The sequence below is a fragment of the Pelecanus crispus genome, chromosome 9, assembly GCF_030463565.1.
Source record: "Pelecanus crispus isolate bPelCri1 chromosome 9, bPelCri1.pri, whole genome shotgun sequence".
NCBI classification, from domain to species: domain Eukaryota; kingdom Metazoa; phylum Chordata; class Aves; order Pelecaniformes; family Pelecanidae; genus Pelecanus; species Pelecanus crispus.
The window spans coordinates 44,663,296-44,679,631 of NC_134651.1; the positions used below are offsets into that span (position 1 = coordinate 44,663,296).

The 16,336-nt window shown below is 48.2% G+C and overlaps 1 protein-coding gene across 1 annotated transcript in view; it reads right to left on the bottom strand.

Annotated features, from left to right (window-relative positions):
• GARNL3 (GTPase activating Rap/RanGAP domain like 3) overlaps positions 1 to 3,184 on the bottom strand; it is a 52,191-nt gene extending 49,007 nt beyond the window's left edge. Inside the window, exon 1 of the mRNA XM_075716830.1 lies at positions 3,111 to 3,184. Within this exon, the coding sequence (XP_075572945.1) occupies positions 3,111 to 3,184 (74 nt within the window). The remainder of the gene's footprint in view (positions 1 to 3,110) is intronic.
• Between the last annotated feature and the right edge of the window lie 13,152 nt (positions 3,185 to 16,336).

Below are 16,336 nucleotides of genomic sequence, written 5' to 3' on the forward strand. Positions count from 1 at the left end.
AAGCACGTGTACTGAGAAACAGAGACTATTTAAAGGAAGGGACAGACAAAAAAGCCCACAGCCTATGAATTATAAAGAAGAAAGTGTGAGAAATAGAATTATGGTAATATTAAGAAAAGTAAGTTATTCACTGGAAAAGATACAGGATGGTAATAAACCTCAAGGTTCAGCAAAATGAACCTCAACTTTCTTAAATTTCCAGAATTACATCTCCCTTAATCTGCTTCCACCTTTATAATAGCATGGGTCATTCAAGTCCATTTTGTATGGATTATATAAAGACCGATGAAGAGCCCAATTCACCAGACTTGTGATATCTGTACTGTCAGCGATTTCAAATAGGGCTGCTATTCTCTCAAAACAAGCACTCTTCATCTTACTTTTGTTAAGGCATTGTAAAACAAGTTTACTTCCTAACAAATTTCAGGACAGATGAGATCTTCAGCACCTTGCAGACAAGGAATATACTTTGAAAATGATTGCAGACTCTTAGACAGGAATACAGCTGGTCTAGTTCAGCCTGACAAGTAACACTACAATTAAGATTTCAAAATAACTCCATCAATCCATTTTATTTCCTCGACTTTCCCAAAAGACCACAAACTCACTTTCAGCGACACTTCAAAAGGATGAACTTTCCCTTTATAGCAAAACCATTTTGTAGCTCTCCACTGGTGATGTCTCTCTCATGTTCTTCTGAAGCATGCAGTACGAAGTACTTACATAACATACAATGATCCAAAAAGAGAAGGTATGTTTGATTTCCTTTTATTAGATGAAATCAAAACCACTCATCTTTTTCACAACTGGATAGCTACAAAAAAAAAAGGACAAGTCTAGAAGCAAAGTTCTCAAAAGCAGACTAAACCACAAAAATTGGAGTTTGAAGTTTGGGGTTTTTTAAATGTTTGCAAAAGACGTAATGAGGTCTTGAAAACCCTGAGCACGTACAGAACTAGAATAAGACAACTCGAATTCTACTTAGGTCCACATAGCCAGCATTTTCTATCATCTCATTGGTTTTGGACCTTCAAATGTATTTAGCCACTTAGGGACTTAAGGAGAATTCAGACCACTCAAATCTCAACCAGAAGGTCTGCATTACCTTCCATCCAGACATAAACATTTCAGTGCACAGCCAAACTGTACTCACCATTACTACATCCAGCTTTTTTCCCTTTTCACACTGTGCACTCAGTGGACCTGTGCAGACCTGAAGTGGCACAGGTCGGCCGCTGCCCGGGCAAGTTTGAGATTCTACACTCAGTGTAGCATACTTGCCATCTCTGAAGGCTTTCACAAGGCCAAAGTCCAGCCTGCTTGCAAAACAACCATATAAAATGAGAGACAAAGTACTTCATGTAAGCTCTTAACTAGCACTATATATATACACACATACATGTATTTGCCTGGTGAGAAAATGGACGAAGACCTTAAAATTTACAATGGTCGGCACAGACAAAAGCAGGAAACGAGTTTATGCTTAGCAAAAGAGATTTCCAGAAAAACCTACAGTACTAGCAAGGCAAGGGACCCAGAAGGAGCAGACCCTCAGCTGCTTCTTACTACCCTGCCGTGCACTGATCATTTAACGGATTGTAAAGGTATAACATAATTTCAGCCATCGGCAGAGAGTTTTCTGTGGAAAGTACACCTATTCAGTATGCCTGCAAGTAGCAGAAACTAGTTAGTTCCAAGACAGCCAAGCAGGCAGGTCAGATTTGTCATGGAATGCTGCTCTCGAGGCAAGACACCGTGCCAGAATAACTTCCATTCACACTATGCGACTAAAATAGCGGGCTCATATGGTGACTTGCCTGCCAGATGAAAAGCAATGGAATTCAAGACGCAGCTAGACAGCATTGTACTGAATACTGAGGAAAAGCCAGCCATCACAGTTTGTGCACAGATGAAATACTAGAACAAAAATTTTACTCAGAAGAAAGAAACTAGAAGCGCCACGATAGCATTCTCTGAAGTGTAGTCAGCATCACACTTGACACCAAGCAGACAGGCAGAATCTCAGCGCGCAGTGGAGAATTTGGTATACGAATGACAGTTCTGGCTTACTAGAAATGAGGGAAAAGTTCTTGCAATCACACAGCTGATGCAAAGAGGGGTGAAAATCCACATAAAATCCAGTAAAGCAAATAAATCCCAAACCAGAATGCTAGCTGTTAGGAAAAAAACACCAACAACCAAGGGCAACTCCAACATGTGTATAAAACTTCAATGCGTATTTTTAAGAAGGCTAATGCATAAAATGTGTAAGTTACAGAGAAAAAAACCCATGACCATTAAACTGTATTTCTTCTGGGGGAAAAAAAAGGCGTATTACATAGCTCAAATGAAAGTAATTATCTTCTAAAATGCACTGGAAACTTCACAAGATTGACTGAACTCTAGCTATTTCTGCGGGCAACTGGTTTGAGCCAGCCATTTCCATAAAAACAATTATTCTCAGTAACTAAAATATTTTAAATACCTCAGTGAAGCAGTGGATCAAAAAAACCCCAGTTTTTAAGAAAACAATAGAACACCTTGCTTTTTTAAAAATTCTCAATTTCCCAAATGGAACAATTCATCTGTACAGCTTTGCGTGATTTTTAAGGCAAACGTAAAGGACAAGAATTTCTTTTCCCATAGGCAAGACTGTCTTACGTCTCTGAGAATACGTGCACGTGCCTATCCGCACATATACACAAAAACATAAATACAACCGAATATATATAGAGCACAGATGTCAACAAAAGAAAACGTAGCCTTATCGAGGGTTGGAGGTTCACCCAGACCTCATTCGGAAGAGTTCTTCAGAGACCTTCTGTTTGGAGGTTTATTTAAGACAGATCTCTGAAGGCGTTTCCTCGGTTTCTCACGTTTCGGGCTCAGCAGCGGGTCGGGCAGGCCGCTGCCAGGGGACGAGGAGAGCGCGGCCCTCGCCTGCCCCTCCCGGGCGGGCGGCCCCGGCGCCAGCCAGCCCCGCCGCCCCTCAGGCGGCCCCGCGCAGCGGCCGCCCGCCACCGCCCCGCCCGCCGCCCGCGCTCCCGCAGCGGCGGTGCTTCCGAGCGCCACGCCCGCTTCTCTCGGACGCCCCCGAGCCACGTAGTTACCAGAGGACTCTCAGAGGCGCCGGGCACCAGCAGCAGCTGGCGGTGAAGCTGCCCGGCGCACCTGAGAAGGGCATCGGGACGCCCTCCCGCCGCGGCGCCCCCACGCTCCCGTCGGTGTCGGCTCTCCCCTGCTGACGCGGAGCAAGGCGAGCGCACGGTGCCCGGGGGTGCGCTGCGCCTCGCCCGCCCCCTCGCCCCCTCCGCTGCGGCGCGGCGCGGCGCCTCGGCAGCCCGGGAGCCCTCGGCAGCGGAGCAGGGCGCAGGCCGCAGGCCGCGGAGCCCCGGCCCGCGCCGGCCGCCGGGTCCTAGAGCCCGCGGGTCCACGGCGGCGGCGGCGGCGAGGGCGCAGCATTGTCTGTTAGGCAGCTGAGAGAGGGAAGCGGAGCCCTGCTGCTGTCATTGCCTTGGCCAGGGGCATTTTCCCATTAGCTCAGTCCCTCCGGTGTCTGGAGCTGTGAGAGGCCGCGGGCTTTATCCTGTCTTGGCTGGACAGAGCTCTGAGCAGTCCGAAGGTCTGGCTGCACATACCGGGTGCTGTGGCAGTTGTGCCGGTGTTCGCTATGGAGAAAGGGCTAGGGCTCCACTTAGTGCAGGAGCATAAATGGAGTAGGGGTGACAGAGGGCTGGGGAAGCAGCGCCGGGTGGGCAGCCTTCCTAGATCTCCTGTGGATGAGAGGCACACTTCTGGTGACAGTACGCTGAATGGGTAGTACTCGGGCACAGCGACAGATGGTCCCCTGGCTTTCCTTCTGCTTGCGGCAAGTGAGAGGGTGGGCAGGTGAGAGATGACTGCTTGTTCCTCCCTTCTGTGTTGGCTGCATGCATTTTCATGCCAGGTAAGAGAAACACTTCTAGCATTGCAATCTCGGTCTGTGCCGCAGTTTCTCCGAGTACCATCTACTGGAGGCTGGAGTTAGCTGGGTACCTACGTGAGCCTGATGGTCCTTGAGGGCTATGTGACATCCTGGGAATGGAATGGAGGTGGAGGAGGTGACCAAAGCAGTGTAGAGTCCATCTCAATTACGAGAACAATTACAGGCCTCGGAGTAGGGGATAGTTCTGGGAGGGCTGTCCAGTTGCCTGGCCACTCGGTCACTGTTCCTGCCTTTTGCAGGTGCTGACGTATAGCCTGGCAGTCGAAGGAGTGCCACAGCTGGGAGCCCTGTAGCGATCTGTGGCCAGCCACCGAGAACAAGCTCAGACTTGCACCCTGGGCACAGTTAAGTCCTGCAGCCCCATTGCGCCTGAGGGAGGCTGGACAGGTGGAAGGTGGTTGTGTCCTAGTTGGGGATGGGGAAGACCGTATGACAGTCTGTGTGCTGCTGGGTGAAAGGAGCCGGAGCGGGCGGGGTTTGAGACCCAAGCTGAGTGTAGGTACTGAGCAGGACACACATTTGCCGAGCAGTGGCAATTTGAGTGATGTGCCAAGTGGTTAAGCAGCTTGAACTACAAGTGTTCAGAATGCGGGTAACAGGCTAAAAACAAACAAAAAAAACCCTATTTTACATCATAAGAAATACTTCCCCAGCTGCAGTATTTTACCTTTGTTCTGTGAGGCATTTTCTGGTTAGTCTTTAGGGTGGGATTTACTGGCCAGAGGCAAAGGTTTTAGAAGTGCTGTTAACAACTGCAGGAGGAATATTACCAGTTGTCACAAATACTTCTCTCTTAGTAGGTTCTGCTTTCCTTAAGGAAAGGCTGGTTGCTGGTGATAAGTGTCACTGGCTCTGGATGTTTGCCTGTGGAGCTGAGAAGACCCCAAAGATTTATGTTAATTGTTCCCAATGCAGATGAATTAGTGCTTATGGTGTTGCAGGTAGGTTCAGTGGAAGTACATTATCATGTGGGTCTTCCCATTTTGCTGCAGGGAAACTTCTAAAGCTGTGGGCAAAAATTGCTCAGGTTCTCTTCACTGTTTTCCTGCTTATACGTGCTTTGGTGTTTCTTACTTAAAACTGAGGGTTCAGAGTGTTTCACTTATGGTTTATTTTTTAGAGTTTGTAGCTGAGGGTTGCTTACTCAGGGGTTGTAGTTTATTTTGTGAGGCTCAGTATTTGTCAGGGTTTTTAGTTTACTCATTTACTGATCAGGCATCAGGGTTTAAAATCTCATCATCCTCCATAAACTTTAAATCCCCAACAACCAATTTGGTTCCAAGATTTCAAGTTTATAACTTAGATTCGGGATTGATGACTTACAAAAATGAAATGAAATGTCTAAATGGGAAATGTCTAAATCCTAAGATAATAAACTGTAAGCCCTGAACCCTAAACACTAGGCTGTGAACGCTTGTGTGAGGTTTGTAATCTTCTCCTGCGCCAACCAGGGTTCGGCTAGGCTGGAAAGTAGGGTTGTTGCAGAAACTGCTACACGCTGTGACTCCTCCTCAGGTTGTTAGCTTGGCTCTGCGTATAGGCTGCCAAGGTCATCGACTCTGCATGGGACACAGGCAGCCTGGAGAGCTTTACACCAAGTCATTCCTGTCTCCTACAGGTAGCCACTTGTTCAAGGGCAAGTGTTCAAGCCACTTGTTCATCCCACTTGTCTGGGATGACAACAGGCTGCTGCACACTCCGGTCAGACTAAGATGATGTTCCCTGTGGTCCTGGTGCAGGGAAGGCTGATGTACATTCTGCACTTCACAAGGGAACCGTGCTCTGGTTTCAGCAGAAAAAGGTGTCAGTCACAGGCAGCCACGTAACACTGTGTGCAGCTATTTGGCAGGTGTCTTGCTTGTTCAAGTAGAGGCATATTTCTTGCTTTGCAGTCTTGATGCCAAAACAATTGGGGGTTCAAGTTACAAAAGCCTTTTGATGTCAGAGCAAGATGAAAGCTAGATTTCTACCAGCATTGTATTTCATCTGTGTTGCTAGCTGCAAATGGCTTGCAGGCCAGGAGATATTTAGAGGGGCCTGAATTAAAGAAACTGAATGTTGAAGTGTTTTAAGAAGGCAAATTAGGCAGCCAAAGGAACTGAGCTGCTCACCTGACACATTGGCAGAACAGCCCATCAAGCTTACCAAGTATTGTGTGTTGCAGGCAGCAAGCGTGACTGCAGTGCTTGTTGGCAGGAGCGTCCAGGAATGCAGAGCTATATTCCTGTACAGAGCAAAGATGGAACCTCCAGGGCTTTACAGTCATCTGCTGAGGACATCTGATATACCAACATGTCCCTTCACTTTCCCTGCTTCATGTCTAATTACCTTGTATGCTGGAGGGCAAGGTGGTAAGTAATATTGTGCAGTGTCTCTTACCTAAGTGACAAGGCCTGCACAGCAAGCCCTGTGTGTATGCAAGATTAGGAGAGCAAAGCACTGATAGCACAGAGGTGAGGAAGGATGCAAACAACACAACAAGGCCCAAGGGGCACCAGCGTATCACTCACTTGCAGATAAGCCACTTGCATCCAGTCTGCTTGGACACACTGTTTCCTGAAAAACATAGCTGCCCCTTTGACACAAAGCAGCTTTCGATCTCTTCTCACCTGACTTCAGGATGCCATCTGTATTGCCTTACTTTTTTTTTTTTAAAAAAAAAAAATCTTGCTCCAGCATCTGTTGACTTGCTGCTGTCACTCCCTCAAACCTGATGCCACATGCAGACCAATACAGCAATCCCTGGGGGTTACATTGCGGCAGGGAGGGAACATGACACACAGCGATACCCTTCCACAGGTTCCCTGTGTAGCTTCTCCTCCCTAGGGAAGGGGGTGGGGGGCACAGACAGAAACAACCACCAGGCTCGTGAAGCAGACAAACGCAAAGGACTGAAATGCTCAAAACACTTGGATGTTTTTGGTGATGAATACTGCAGCTTGGGCTGCGAGTGGGAAGAGGGCAGAGCCCTGTACCCTCGGTAAGGAGGTACAGTCTTTGGATGACAAAAATTGGGCTGAAGTAGCAGTCATTTCTCCAAAATTGCTGAATACTCAGAAAAGAATAAGTAAGATAATGCTCCCGGCGATCAGAAGCAGGTGCTGCAGCCCGGGGCGCGCGCAGAAGGAGCGGAGCGCTTTCCCGGGCTCGCTGCTGCCGCCATGCGGCCAAAATGTGGTAGTACAGGCCGGGAGATGCGCATTGGCATTGCAGCGCTTTCCAGCCCTCGCTACTGCCACCCGGTGACCAAAATCGGGTACTGCAGCGCGGGAGCTGCGCGTTCGTAGTGCAGCTTTTCCCATGGCCAAAAAAATGTACTACAGCTCGGGACCCGCGCATGCGGGGCTGGGTGGCGGCGGGGGGCTGGGGAGTGCAGGACTGCACTGGGGGCTCTGTAGGGCTCCCGGCTGTGTTGGCGGCCGCGGGGAACGGTGCTCCCGCAAGATGAGAAAACGGGGAAGACTGCCTCTCTCTCTATGCCGGGAGCTGTAGTGCTGCGGTACGGGGCTTCTGATCGTCCATCTTGGTTCCCTGGAGCATGCTGGGAGCGGTAGTCCTGTGGCACGGGGCTTCCGGTCGTCCATGTTGGTTCCCCAGAGCATGCCGGGAGCTGTAGTCCTGCAGTGTGGGGGCTTCCAGTTGTCCCTGTTGTTTACCCAGAGCATGCCGGGAGCTGTAGTTCTGTGGTACAGGGATTCCAGCCATCGTGTTAGGTTCCCGGAGCATGCCCGGAGGTGTAGTGTTCCAGCAGTCGGCTGCCAGGCGGCCGTGAGGTGTTTGCCAGTGCACGCCGGGTGGTGTGGTTTTTGCGGACTAGGCTGCAGGGCAGGTGCATGGCTCTCGAGTGCGCGTAGTGCGACTTAGTCCCCTCGTGGCATGGGGCTAAAAGGGACAGGTGGAGCACTTGCTGGCTGTGGACGGGAGGTGATGCGGCCAGAGACAGGTAAAGCAGCCGAAGAATAAAATAAAGAGGATCCAGCCGGCAGCTGCAGGTAAGAGAGCGCCTGCCTCTGCGGGTGAGGAAGGATCCCTCTTTGTGTAGTCATCTAGCAGATCTGATGTCCAGTGTGCACCACAGGGTCTGTATGTGTAACTGGAAAGCACAATGCAGCCCTGTAGCAAGGGTGCATGTTACACTATGGATTTGGGAAGCCTCATATTGTAAGAGTTATAAGGCAGCAATCTATTATCTTAAGTGGATAACTGTCAAGTGTCAGGAGCTGCATGGGGCAGGGGAGAGGGAGATTGAGGGAGATGGAGAGAGATATAGACACGTGTCCGAACTGTCAAATTCTCCCACCAGCTTTGAGAGTGGGAGCTGTGGTGAGTCCTGGACCCTTGAGACTGTGTCATTCCTGTTTTGCATCCCAGTCCTTCCCTATCTCCCCCTTGTCTTTCTCCCAGTGCTGCCCCCCCGCTTTCCCCTGCCCCCCCCCGCCCCCCTCTCATTCTCCGAGTCCCCCTGTTTCTCTGGTGTTCTGTTTTCTTTTTCTCTATGCGCTTCTGCCCTGTTCCCTGTCTTCCTTTTTTTAATACTCTGTCTTGCAGTCTATCGCTATTTTTGTGTTTCTCTGTTTATCTGTCTTCCTCTGCCAATTTTTAAAATTACTCCCTGTCTGACCTTTAGCCTTTTACAATTACCCGCCATCCCTGGCCTCTGTCTGGCTCCGTGTTCCTATTTTTAAATTCCTCTCTCTCTGCCATGTGTTCTAGATATAGTTTTTCTTTCTTAGGTTATCTTGTTCCAGGTCCCTGTCCCTATGTTTTAATTTCTTCCCTCTCTGTCCCTTAGCCCATTTTTGTATTTACTGTTCTCTCTCTGTCTGGCTCCCATGTTGAGTCTTTAATCCTCTCTCCCCACCCCTTCAACTCATCAATGGTTTTTGGGATTTCTCAGTTTCTCTCTGTCCACCTCAGTGTTGTCTTTTTAAAATCATCTCTCTGCCCTGTGGCCCATTACTATTCTTTGGTTTTCTTCATCTCCCTCTGTCTGGTTCTCTGTTGCTTCCTTTTCTCTGGCCTGTAGCCCGTTGCTACTTCACCCCACCCCCGTGCCCCTCTCTCTGTGGTTCCCTGTCCCTCTTTTTCCGTCCCCATTCTTTGCCCTGTAGCCCATGGCTGTTGTATTGGGTTTAATGGCAAGGTTTTGTCAGATGGGGCGGGGGGATGTAAGGTCTGCAGGGGTATCTGCAGGTATCTTCTGTGAGAAGATACCAGGAGTTGCTCCCGTGTTGGGCACAGCCAATTCCAGCTGCAAGCCCGGTCTGTGGCTGGTCTAGGCTGAGTTCCTCAGCAATGCTGGTCATGCCCCTGCGATGGATATATAAGAAGGGGTAAAAAGTGCTGCACAGAAGCTGCGATAGAGAAAATGTGTGTGAAACAGCCCTGCAGACACCAAGGCCAGCAAAGAAGGAGGGGGAGGAAGTACTTAAGGTGCCAGAGCACACATTCCCTTGCAGGCTATGGTAAAGATCATGGTGATGCAGGTTGTCCCCCTGCAGCCCATGGAGGTCCACAGTGGCGCAGACATGGACCTGCAGCCCATGGAGGTCCCTAAGCTCCAGCAGATGAACGTGCCTGAAGGAAGCTGCAACCCCATCGAGGGATTGCGCTGGAGCAGGCTCTTGTTGGTACGTGCGGCCCCGTGGAGAGGAGCCCATGCTGGAGCGGGGTCCTCATGGGACCTGTGGCCCCATGGGAGGGATCCCGCTCTGGAGCAGAAACAGAGCGTGAGGAGGAAGGAGCAGTATAGTCAACGTGTGATGAACTGACTGCAACCCCCACTCCCTCTCCCCCGGCATTGCTCGGGGGTAGGATGTAGAGAAGTCGCGAGTGAAGACAAGGACAAAAGAGCGGGGTGGGTGGAAGGTATTTCTTTAGATTTGCTCTTATTTGTAATGAACCTAGTCTGATTTTGATTGACAATAAATTAAATTAATATCCCTGAGTTTAATTTGTTTTGCCTGTGATAGTAATCTGTGAATGATCTTTTTGTCCTTCTCTCAGCCTACAAGATTTTTTGTTCTATTTTCTGTCTCTGTCTTGTCGAGGAGGGGGAGCGATAGAGCGGCTCAGTGGGCACCCAGCAGCCGTTCGAGGTCAGCCCACCGTGGCTTTCTTATCAGGCTCCCTGTCCCTATTTTTTAATCCTTGCCTACGTTTCTTGTACCCCATGGCTTTTGAAACTTCTTTTTTAGCTCTCTGTCCCTATCTTTTAAAATTCTTGCATATATTTCTTAAGCCCAGTCACTTTTTAAACTTTTTTGCTACCTTCCCCTCTCTCTGTCTCCCTGACCTGATTTTAACTTCTTGCCAGTGTTTGTTGTACCCTGTCCCTTTTCAAATTTTCTTCCTACATCTTCCTTTATGGGGCTCTGTGTGTTTTGGGTTTTTTTTTTTTCAATTCTTGTGTATGATTTTTGTATCCTTTTGCTTTGAAAAATTTTTGTCTATGTTTATCCATCTCCCTGTCTCTTGTTCTTATTTCTTCTCTCTCTGTCCTCTACCCTGTCGCTTTTTGTAATTTTATTTCTATGTGTACCTTTATCCAGCTCCCTGTGCCTATTTTTTTAGTTCTTGCCTATGTTTCTTTTCCCCTGTCGCATTAAAATTTTTCCACATCTTTTGTCTTGTCTCTGTCTTATTGTCCTGCTCATCCCTTCTGTCTCTCTCATGTCCCCCACCAGCCTTACGTATTTCTCCATCCCTCTGTCCCTGTTTTTTTTGTGCAATCTCTCTGGTCTCCTTTGGCTATGCGGTTGTCCTGCCCACCCTGCTTATTCATGGCATCGCATTTTCTGGCTGCTCATCCCACATCTCTATGTCCCTCTGTCCTTTCTCCCTCTTTCTTGCTGCATTTGGGCACTGAGCCTTGCAGCTAACTCACTGCCAGGATTTCTTACATGCATTAATAAATTTTTCCTATGTTCTCTGTGTCCCTGGATGTGTGGACAGCCCCTGGGCAGGGAGCTGTGGACAGGTGCAGGGGAGGGGCTGGAGTGCCACAGGCTTTGGCAACAGCACCTGTTTCCAGTGGCCTCCAGGTGGGGCCGTACCTGGGGCTGCCCCAGGTGCAGCCAGTGAGGCTGAGGATGTGGCCCACCCCTCTGTGTGATGGGGCTCTGGCTATAAAGGGGGCTGCCTGGGCACACCTGCTGGAGGAAGCTGATGAAAGGGAAGGGGCTGAGGAGGGAATCCCACAGGCAGGTGCCTCCAGCAAGGAACAGCCAGTCCCTGCAGGGAGGAAGGATCCCTCCGAGCCATTCCCAACAGAGCAGATGCCAGCACGCAGTGCTGGGAGCTCGGTGTCTACATTGATCTAAGCTGCCATGTATCGAGGAAGTCTTGCGGATGAGGAGCATTGAGGTGTTTGCTGCGTGCTACTGAATGGGTGCGGGTCAGGCAGGCGGCCCTGCAGAGGAGGAAAGGGCAGAGGCAGAGAGAGAAGCATCGGGACTTCTCTCTGGGTCTCGGAGACCGAAGAAGGTCTCCTGCTGGCACCAGGAGCTGCGGTGAGTCACACGTCCTCTCCTCTGCATCCTGGCCCATTTCTGCTGCTCTTCTCCAGATGTCTGCCTGCCTGCCTCCCTCTGTCTCCCTTGCTGCCCATCTACTTACCTGTATGGCTCCCCAAAACTTGTTATTCTTCTGCCAACTCTGCCCAGTACCCCATTGCCTTTTAATTTTTTTCTACGTGTGTCTCTAACTGGCTCCCGCTCCCTATTGTTTTAGTTTTTCTGCACTGCCTTGTACCCCATTACTTAGAAAATCTCATTCTATAGCTCCCCCTATCTGGCTCCCTGAGCCTATTCTTTAATACCTTCCTTTGCTCTGTACCCCGTTGCTTTTCAAACTTTCTTCCTATGTCTCCCTCTATTTGGCTCCCTTTTCCTATTTTTTTATTTTTTCCTCAGTCTTTCCTTTACCCTGTAGGTTTTAAAATTTTCTTTATACATATTTCTCTCTCTTGCCAGCTCCCTGGCCTTATTTTTTAATTCTCGCCTGTGTGAGTTGTACCCTGCCACTTCTTGAATTTTCTATTTCTCCCTCTATCTTCCACCTGTCCCTATTTTAAGTCTTTCCTGTGTTTCCTGTACCCCGCTGCTTTCTAGTTTGTCTTTCTATGCATCCCCCTATCTGTCTCCCTGTCATTATTTCTTAATATTTTCCTATCCGTCCTGTACCCTGTTGCTTTTTAAGTTTTCTGTCTCCCTCTATCCGTCTCACTGTCCCTATTTTTTTAATGCTTCCCCTTAGCCAGGGCAGGGTCTGTCCAGGTGCACCTGCCCAAGGGAGCTGATGAAGGGGAACCGTCCAAGGAGGCAATCCAAGGGGGCCCTGCGGGCTAGGTGCCTGCAGCAAGGCACAGCCAGTGCCTGCAGCAAGGAAGGGCCCCTCCGAGCCATCCCCGCTGGAGCGCACCGCCAGCATGCGGTGCCGGGAGCTCGGCGCCTCCATCAGCCGCACGTGCGAGCCGCCGGGAAGCCTCGTGGTGGAGGCGGCAGCATCCGCCCCTGAGGTGGAGAGAAGAGCTTTGGGGCCATGAAAGCCTCCTGCCAGTGCCAGGAGCCACGGTGAGTCGCGTGTTCTCTCGTGTGTGTCCCGGTCTGTGCCCCCCTTCCCCAGATCTCTGCACGCCTCCCTGCCCGTACCCGCCTCTGTCTCCCTCTCTGCCAGCCCACCTACTGGTCTGGCTCCCAAAAACTTGTTACTCTTCTGCCAGCTCTGCCCTGTACCACCTCACCTATTCATTTTTTAATATGTTTCCCTCTTTGTGGCTCCCTCTCCCTATTTTTTTAATGCTTTCCTGTGTTTTCTGTACCCTGTCACATTTTAATTTCTATTTCTATGTTTCCCTTTCTCTGGTGCCCTGTCCCTATTTTTTACTTCCTCCCTCTGTCCTGTACCCCATTGCTTTAAATGTTTTCTTTCTATGGTTCCTTCTATCCATCTCCCCGTCCCTGTTTTTTTAAATATTCCTGTGTTTCTTGTACCTGATTGTAGCTTAAATTTTCTGTCTATGTTGTCCTCTATCCATTTCCCTGTCCCATGTTTTAATTCTTGCCTATGTTTCTTGTACTCAGTTGCTTTTCAAAATTCCTTCTATGTATCCCTCCATCCAGCTCCCTTTCTTGATTTTTTTTTTTTTTTAAATTCTTCCCTATATGATTCTATTTCTTGTACCCCATTGCTGTTTAATTTATCTTCCAATAATTCCTTTTCTCTGGCTCCCTTTTCCTAAATTTTAATTCCTCTCTTTCTTCTGTATACCCTCTCACACTTTTAAAATTTTCTTCTAATGTTTCCATCTATTCTCATTCCTGTTCCTATTTTTTAATTCTTGCCTGTATTTCTTGTAGCCTGGTGCTTTTAAAAATTTCTTTCTATGTCTCCCTCTATCCATTTCCCTGTCCCTATTTTTTAATTCATCACTTTCTGTCCTGTACCCAGTTGCTTTAAAAATTTTCTTTCTGTGTCTCCATTTATTTGTTTTCCTGTCCTTCTTTAACTTTTTTGGGTCCGTACTATACTCTGTCAATTTAAATTTTTGTTTCTATGGCTACTTTTATCCCGTTCACTGACTTTATTTTCTAATTCTCTCTCATCTGTCCGGTACCCTGTCACTTCTTCAATTTCCTTTCCATGTCTACTTTTACCAGGCTCCCTATCTATATCTTTTAATTCTTTCCTGTGTTGTGTACCCTGTTGCCTTTTAAATTTACTTCTATGTGTGTGTATTTTTCCACCATTCTTATTTTTTGGTTTATTCTTGTCTTTCCTTAAAGCCATTGCATTTTAAATTTTCTTTCTATGTCAAAGTTTATCTACTTTGCCGTCCCTATTTTTTTGTTTTCCTGTCTATCCTGTACCCCATCGCTTTAAAAATTTTCTTTCCATGTCTACTTTAACCAATTCACTGTCTCTTTTGTTTCTTGTCTGTTGCATAGTTCATTGCTTCTGACATTTTCTTCCCATGTCTCTTTTTCTCCCTGTTCCTATTTTGTAACTTCCTCTTGTCTTTCCTTAATGCCTCCGCTTTTATAATTTTCTTCCTATGTCTCTATTACCCTATGCTTATTTTTAAATTTTTTTCTTGTCTTTCCTTAATGCCTTTGCCTGTTACATTTTCTAAGTCAAGTTTTATCCAGTTTTCTGTCCCCATTTTAAATTTTTTCCTGCTTGTCCTTTACCCAGTTGCTTTTAAAATTTTCTGTCTGCTTTAACCAAATCACTGTGGGGATTGTGTGGGAGCTGCGTTTGGAACTGGATGAGCGTTTGAGGTGAACTGGGTAGCAGAGAGGAAGAGCATGCAGCCAGTGATTTTTTTTTTTTTCTTCTTCTCACAAGTAGAATGGTAATTTTGTCTCACTTGGTATCCTAGGTGCCTCAAGCGATGACAGCAACAGTTGTCCGAGTGTGGAATTGGTGTGGAGCAGTCAAGCAGGACTATCCCGGCGTGTCCGAGGTGTGGGGGATGTTGCGGGCAAGGTCAATATTGACGTATGCAATGCTGACTGCTGGTGGTGTTGTCTATGGATGGGTTTTTGGTTTCGGTTTGTTCTCTTTTGGTGTGAGGTGTTGTGGGTTTTTGGGGGTTTGGGTTTTTTTTTTCTTTGCAGATGATGAAGAGGACCCTGGTGACTGCAGGATCAATCCTGTGGGCGTAGTGTGGATTTTCTTCTCAAGGATGGATTCAGACTCCAGGCCCCCTGAAAGCTAAGTTGAAGACTGGGTGCTGGATAAAAAAAAATACAGTATTGGTGGTGCTGTGAAAGCACTGCCAAGGGATGGTGAGGGCCAGTAATAGGTTTTAGTGCTGGTGTCTTTGGCATGGGAGAAGTCCCCGGATGTTTGCAGTTTTGTAGGTGGGCTTGGACAACAAATGCAACTGAGCGTGCGATAGATGTTGGGGCCATATGGCAGCAAGGCAAAGCCAGAGCCCCGTGTAGTGGGTTTTTGGTTTTGTTTGTTTTAAAAAGAGTGCAATGTTGACTGGTGGCAGCCTGCAGGGCTCTGTTGCTGCCTGACCTCTCCTTTTCTTCTCTTTCCCTCCTCTTTTGTGGTAGCAATTTTCATTTGGATTGTTTTAGAAGAGCAGTGAATTTACTTGCCTGTGCCCATGGGGTGGTAATACCAGGAAGGTAAATGCTTGAACCGGTAGCGAGTCACTTGGCTACAAGCAGAATTTCTGAAGGAAGAACAGCAGTAACAAGAAGCAAATAGCAAGTCACCAGAAATGTGCGTGTGTCAAAGACATCGAAGTTTTATTGCCGACTGTTGTTTGGCAGTATGTTCCAAATGGCCATTTTTGGTAAGCATAAATTTTTTGGGAAACCCAGGGTCATGTGTGCAAAAATAGGTCCCTCTGTCTATGCGTCCTGCTACGTAAATAGCATGGGAGGATAGGCTGTGCAGTGGCGAGGCCGTTGTTCCCTGCTCTCAATACTGCCATAGTAGTGTTGCGATATTTTGACCTAACAGATGGGTTTAGGAATGGAAGGAGAATGCCTGTTTTCTGTAAAGGCTCTAAATGCCCACCCTTTGTCTGCCGCTTTCCTGTGCGTGAGATGAAGCTGTTTTATTTTTCTCCCTTGTTCTGGGTCTAAATATTTGTGAAGCTGTTGCTGCTCTCGGGACAGCCAAAAGCACCTGGATTTGTGCAGCCGGAAAGGAAGGGGAGGGGGGGAAACCCCAACAAAAAAACACCTCACCCCCAAAACCCCACCAAAAGCCCAAAAGAACCCCTCTGTTTCAAGAATGAAACCAAAAGCAAGAATCACCACTTTTTATGTTGTGGGAAAGTGCTGAAAAACCCCAGAATTGAATATGTTTGGAAAAAGCAGACAAATGCCAGTTTTCCATTGTGGAAAAGCCAAAAAGAAAAAAAAGGGAAAAAAACACAACAAAACCCAAACAAACCCCAACCCCTAATTTGGGCTAAATGTGGGGTGAAATGCTGGCAGTTTGAGGAGCACCGCCGAGCGTTATCCAGCGTGGATCCGGTATGGGCACCCACACGTGCCCCTTTGTCTGTGTCCTCCTCCTCCCCATACCTCTCTGTGTGTCTCCCTGACCTCCCAAATGCTTTCCACCCAAGTGTCCCCCTGCACAAGGTTTTCTGCCAGGTGAGTTATTTTTTCCTGGGGATGTGCCCCTGCCTCCACCCCACCATATTGGGCACCGCCCCCCATAAGCCCTCTGCTTCTGGGCCCTCAGGGTGCTGCTTGCTGCCCCCCAGACACTTCCCTGCACCCCGCTCCCACCCCGTCTCCCTCCTCCACTGTTTGGGATTTGTGCTGGGAACAGCGTTGATGACACGCTGGTGTTCTAGTGACTGCCGAGCAGCATTTG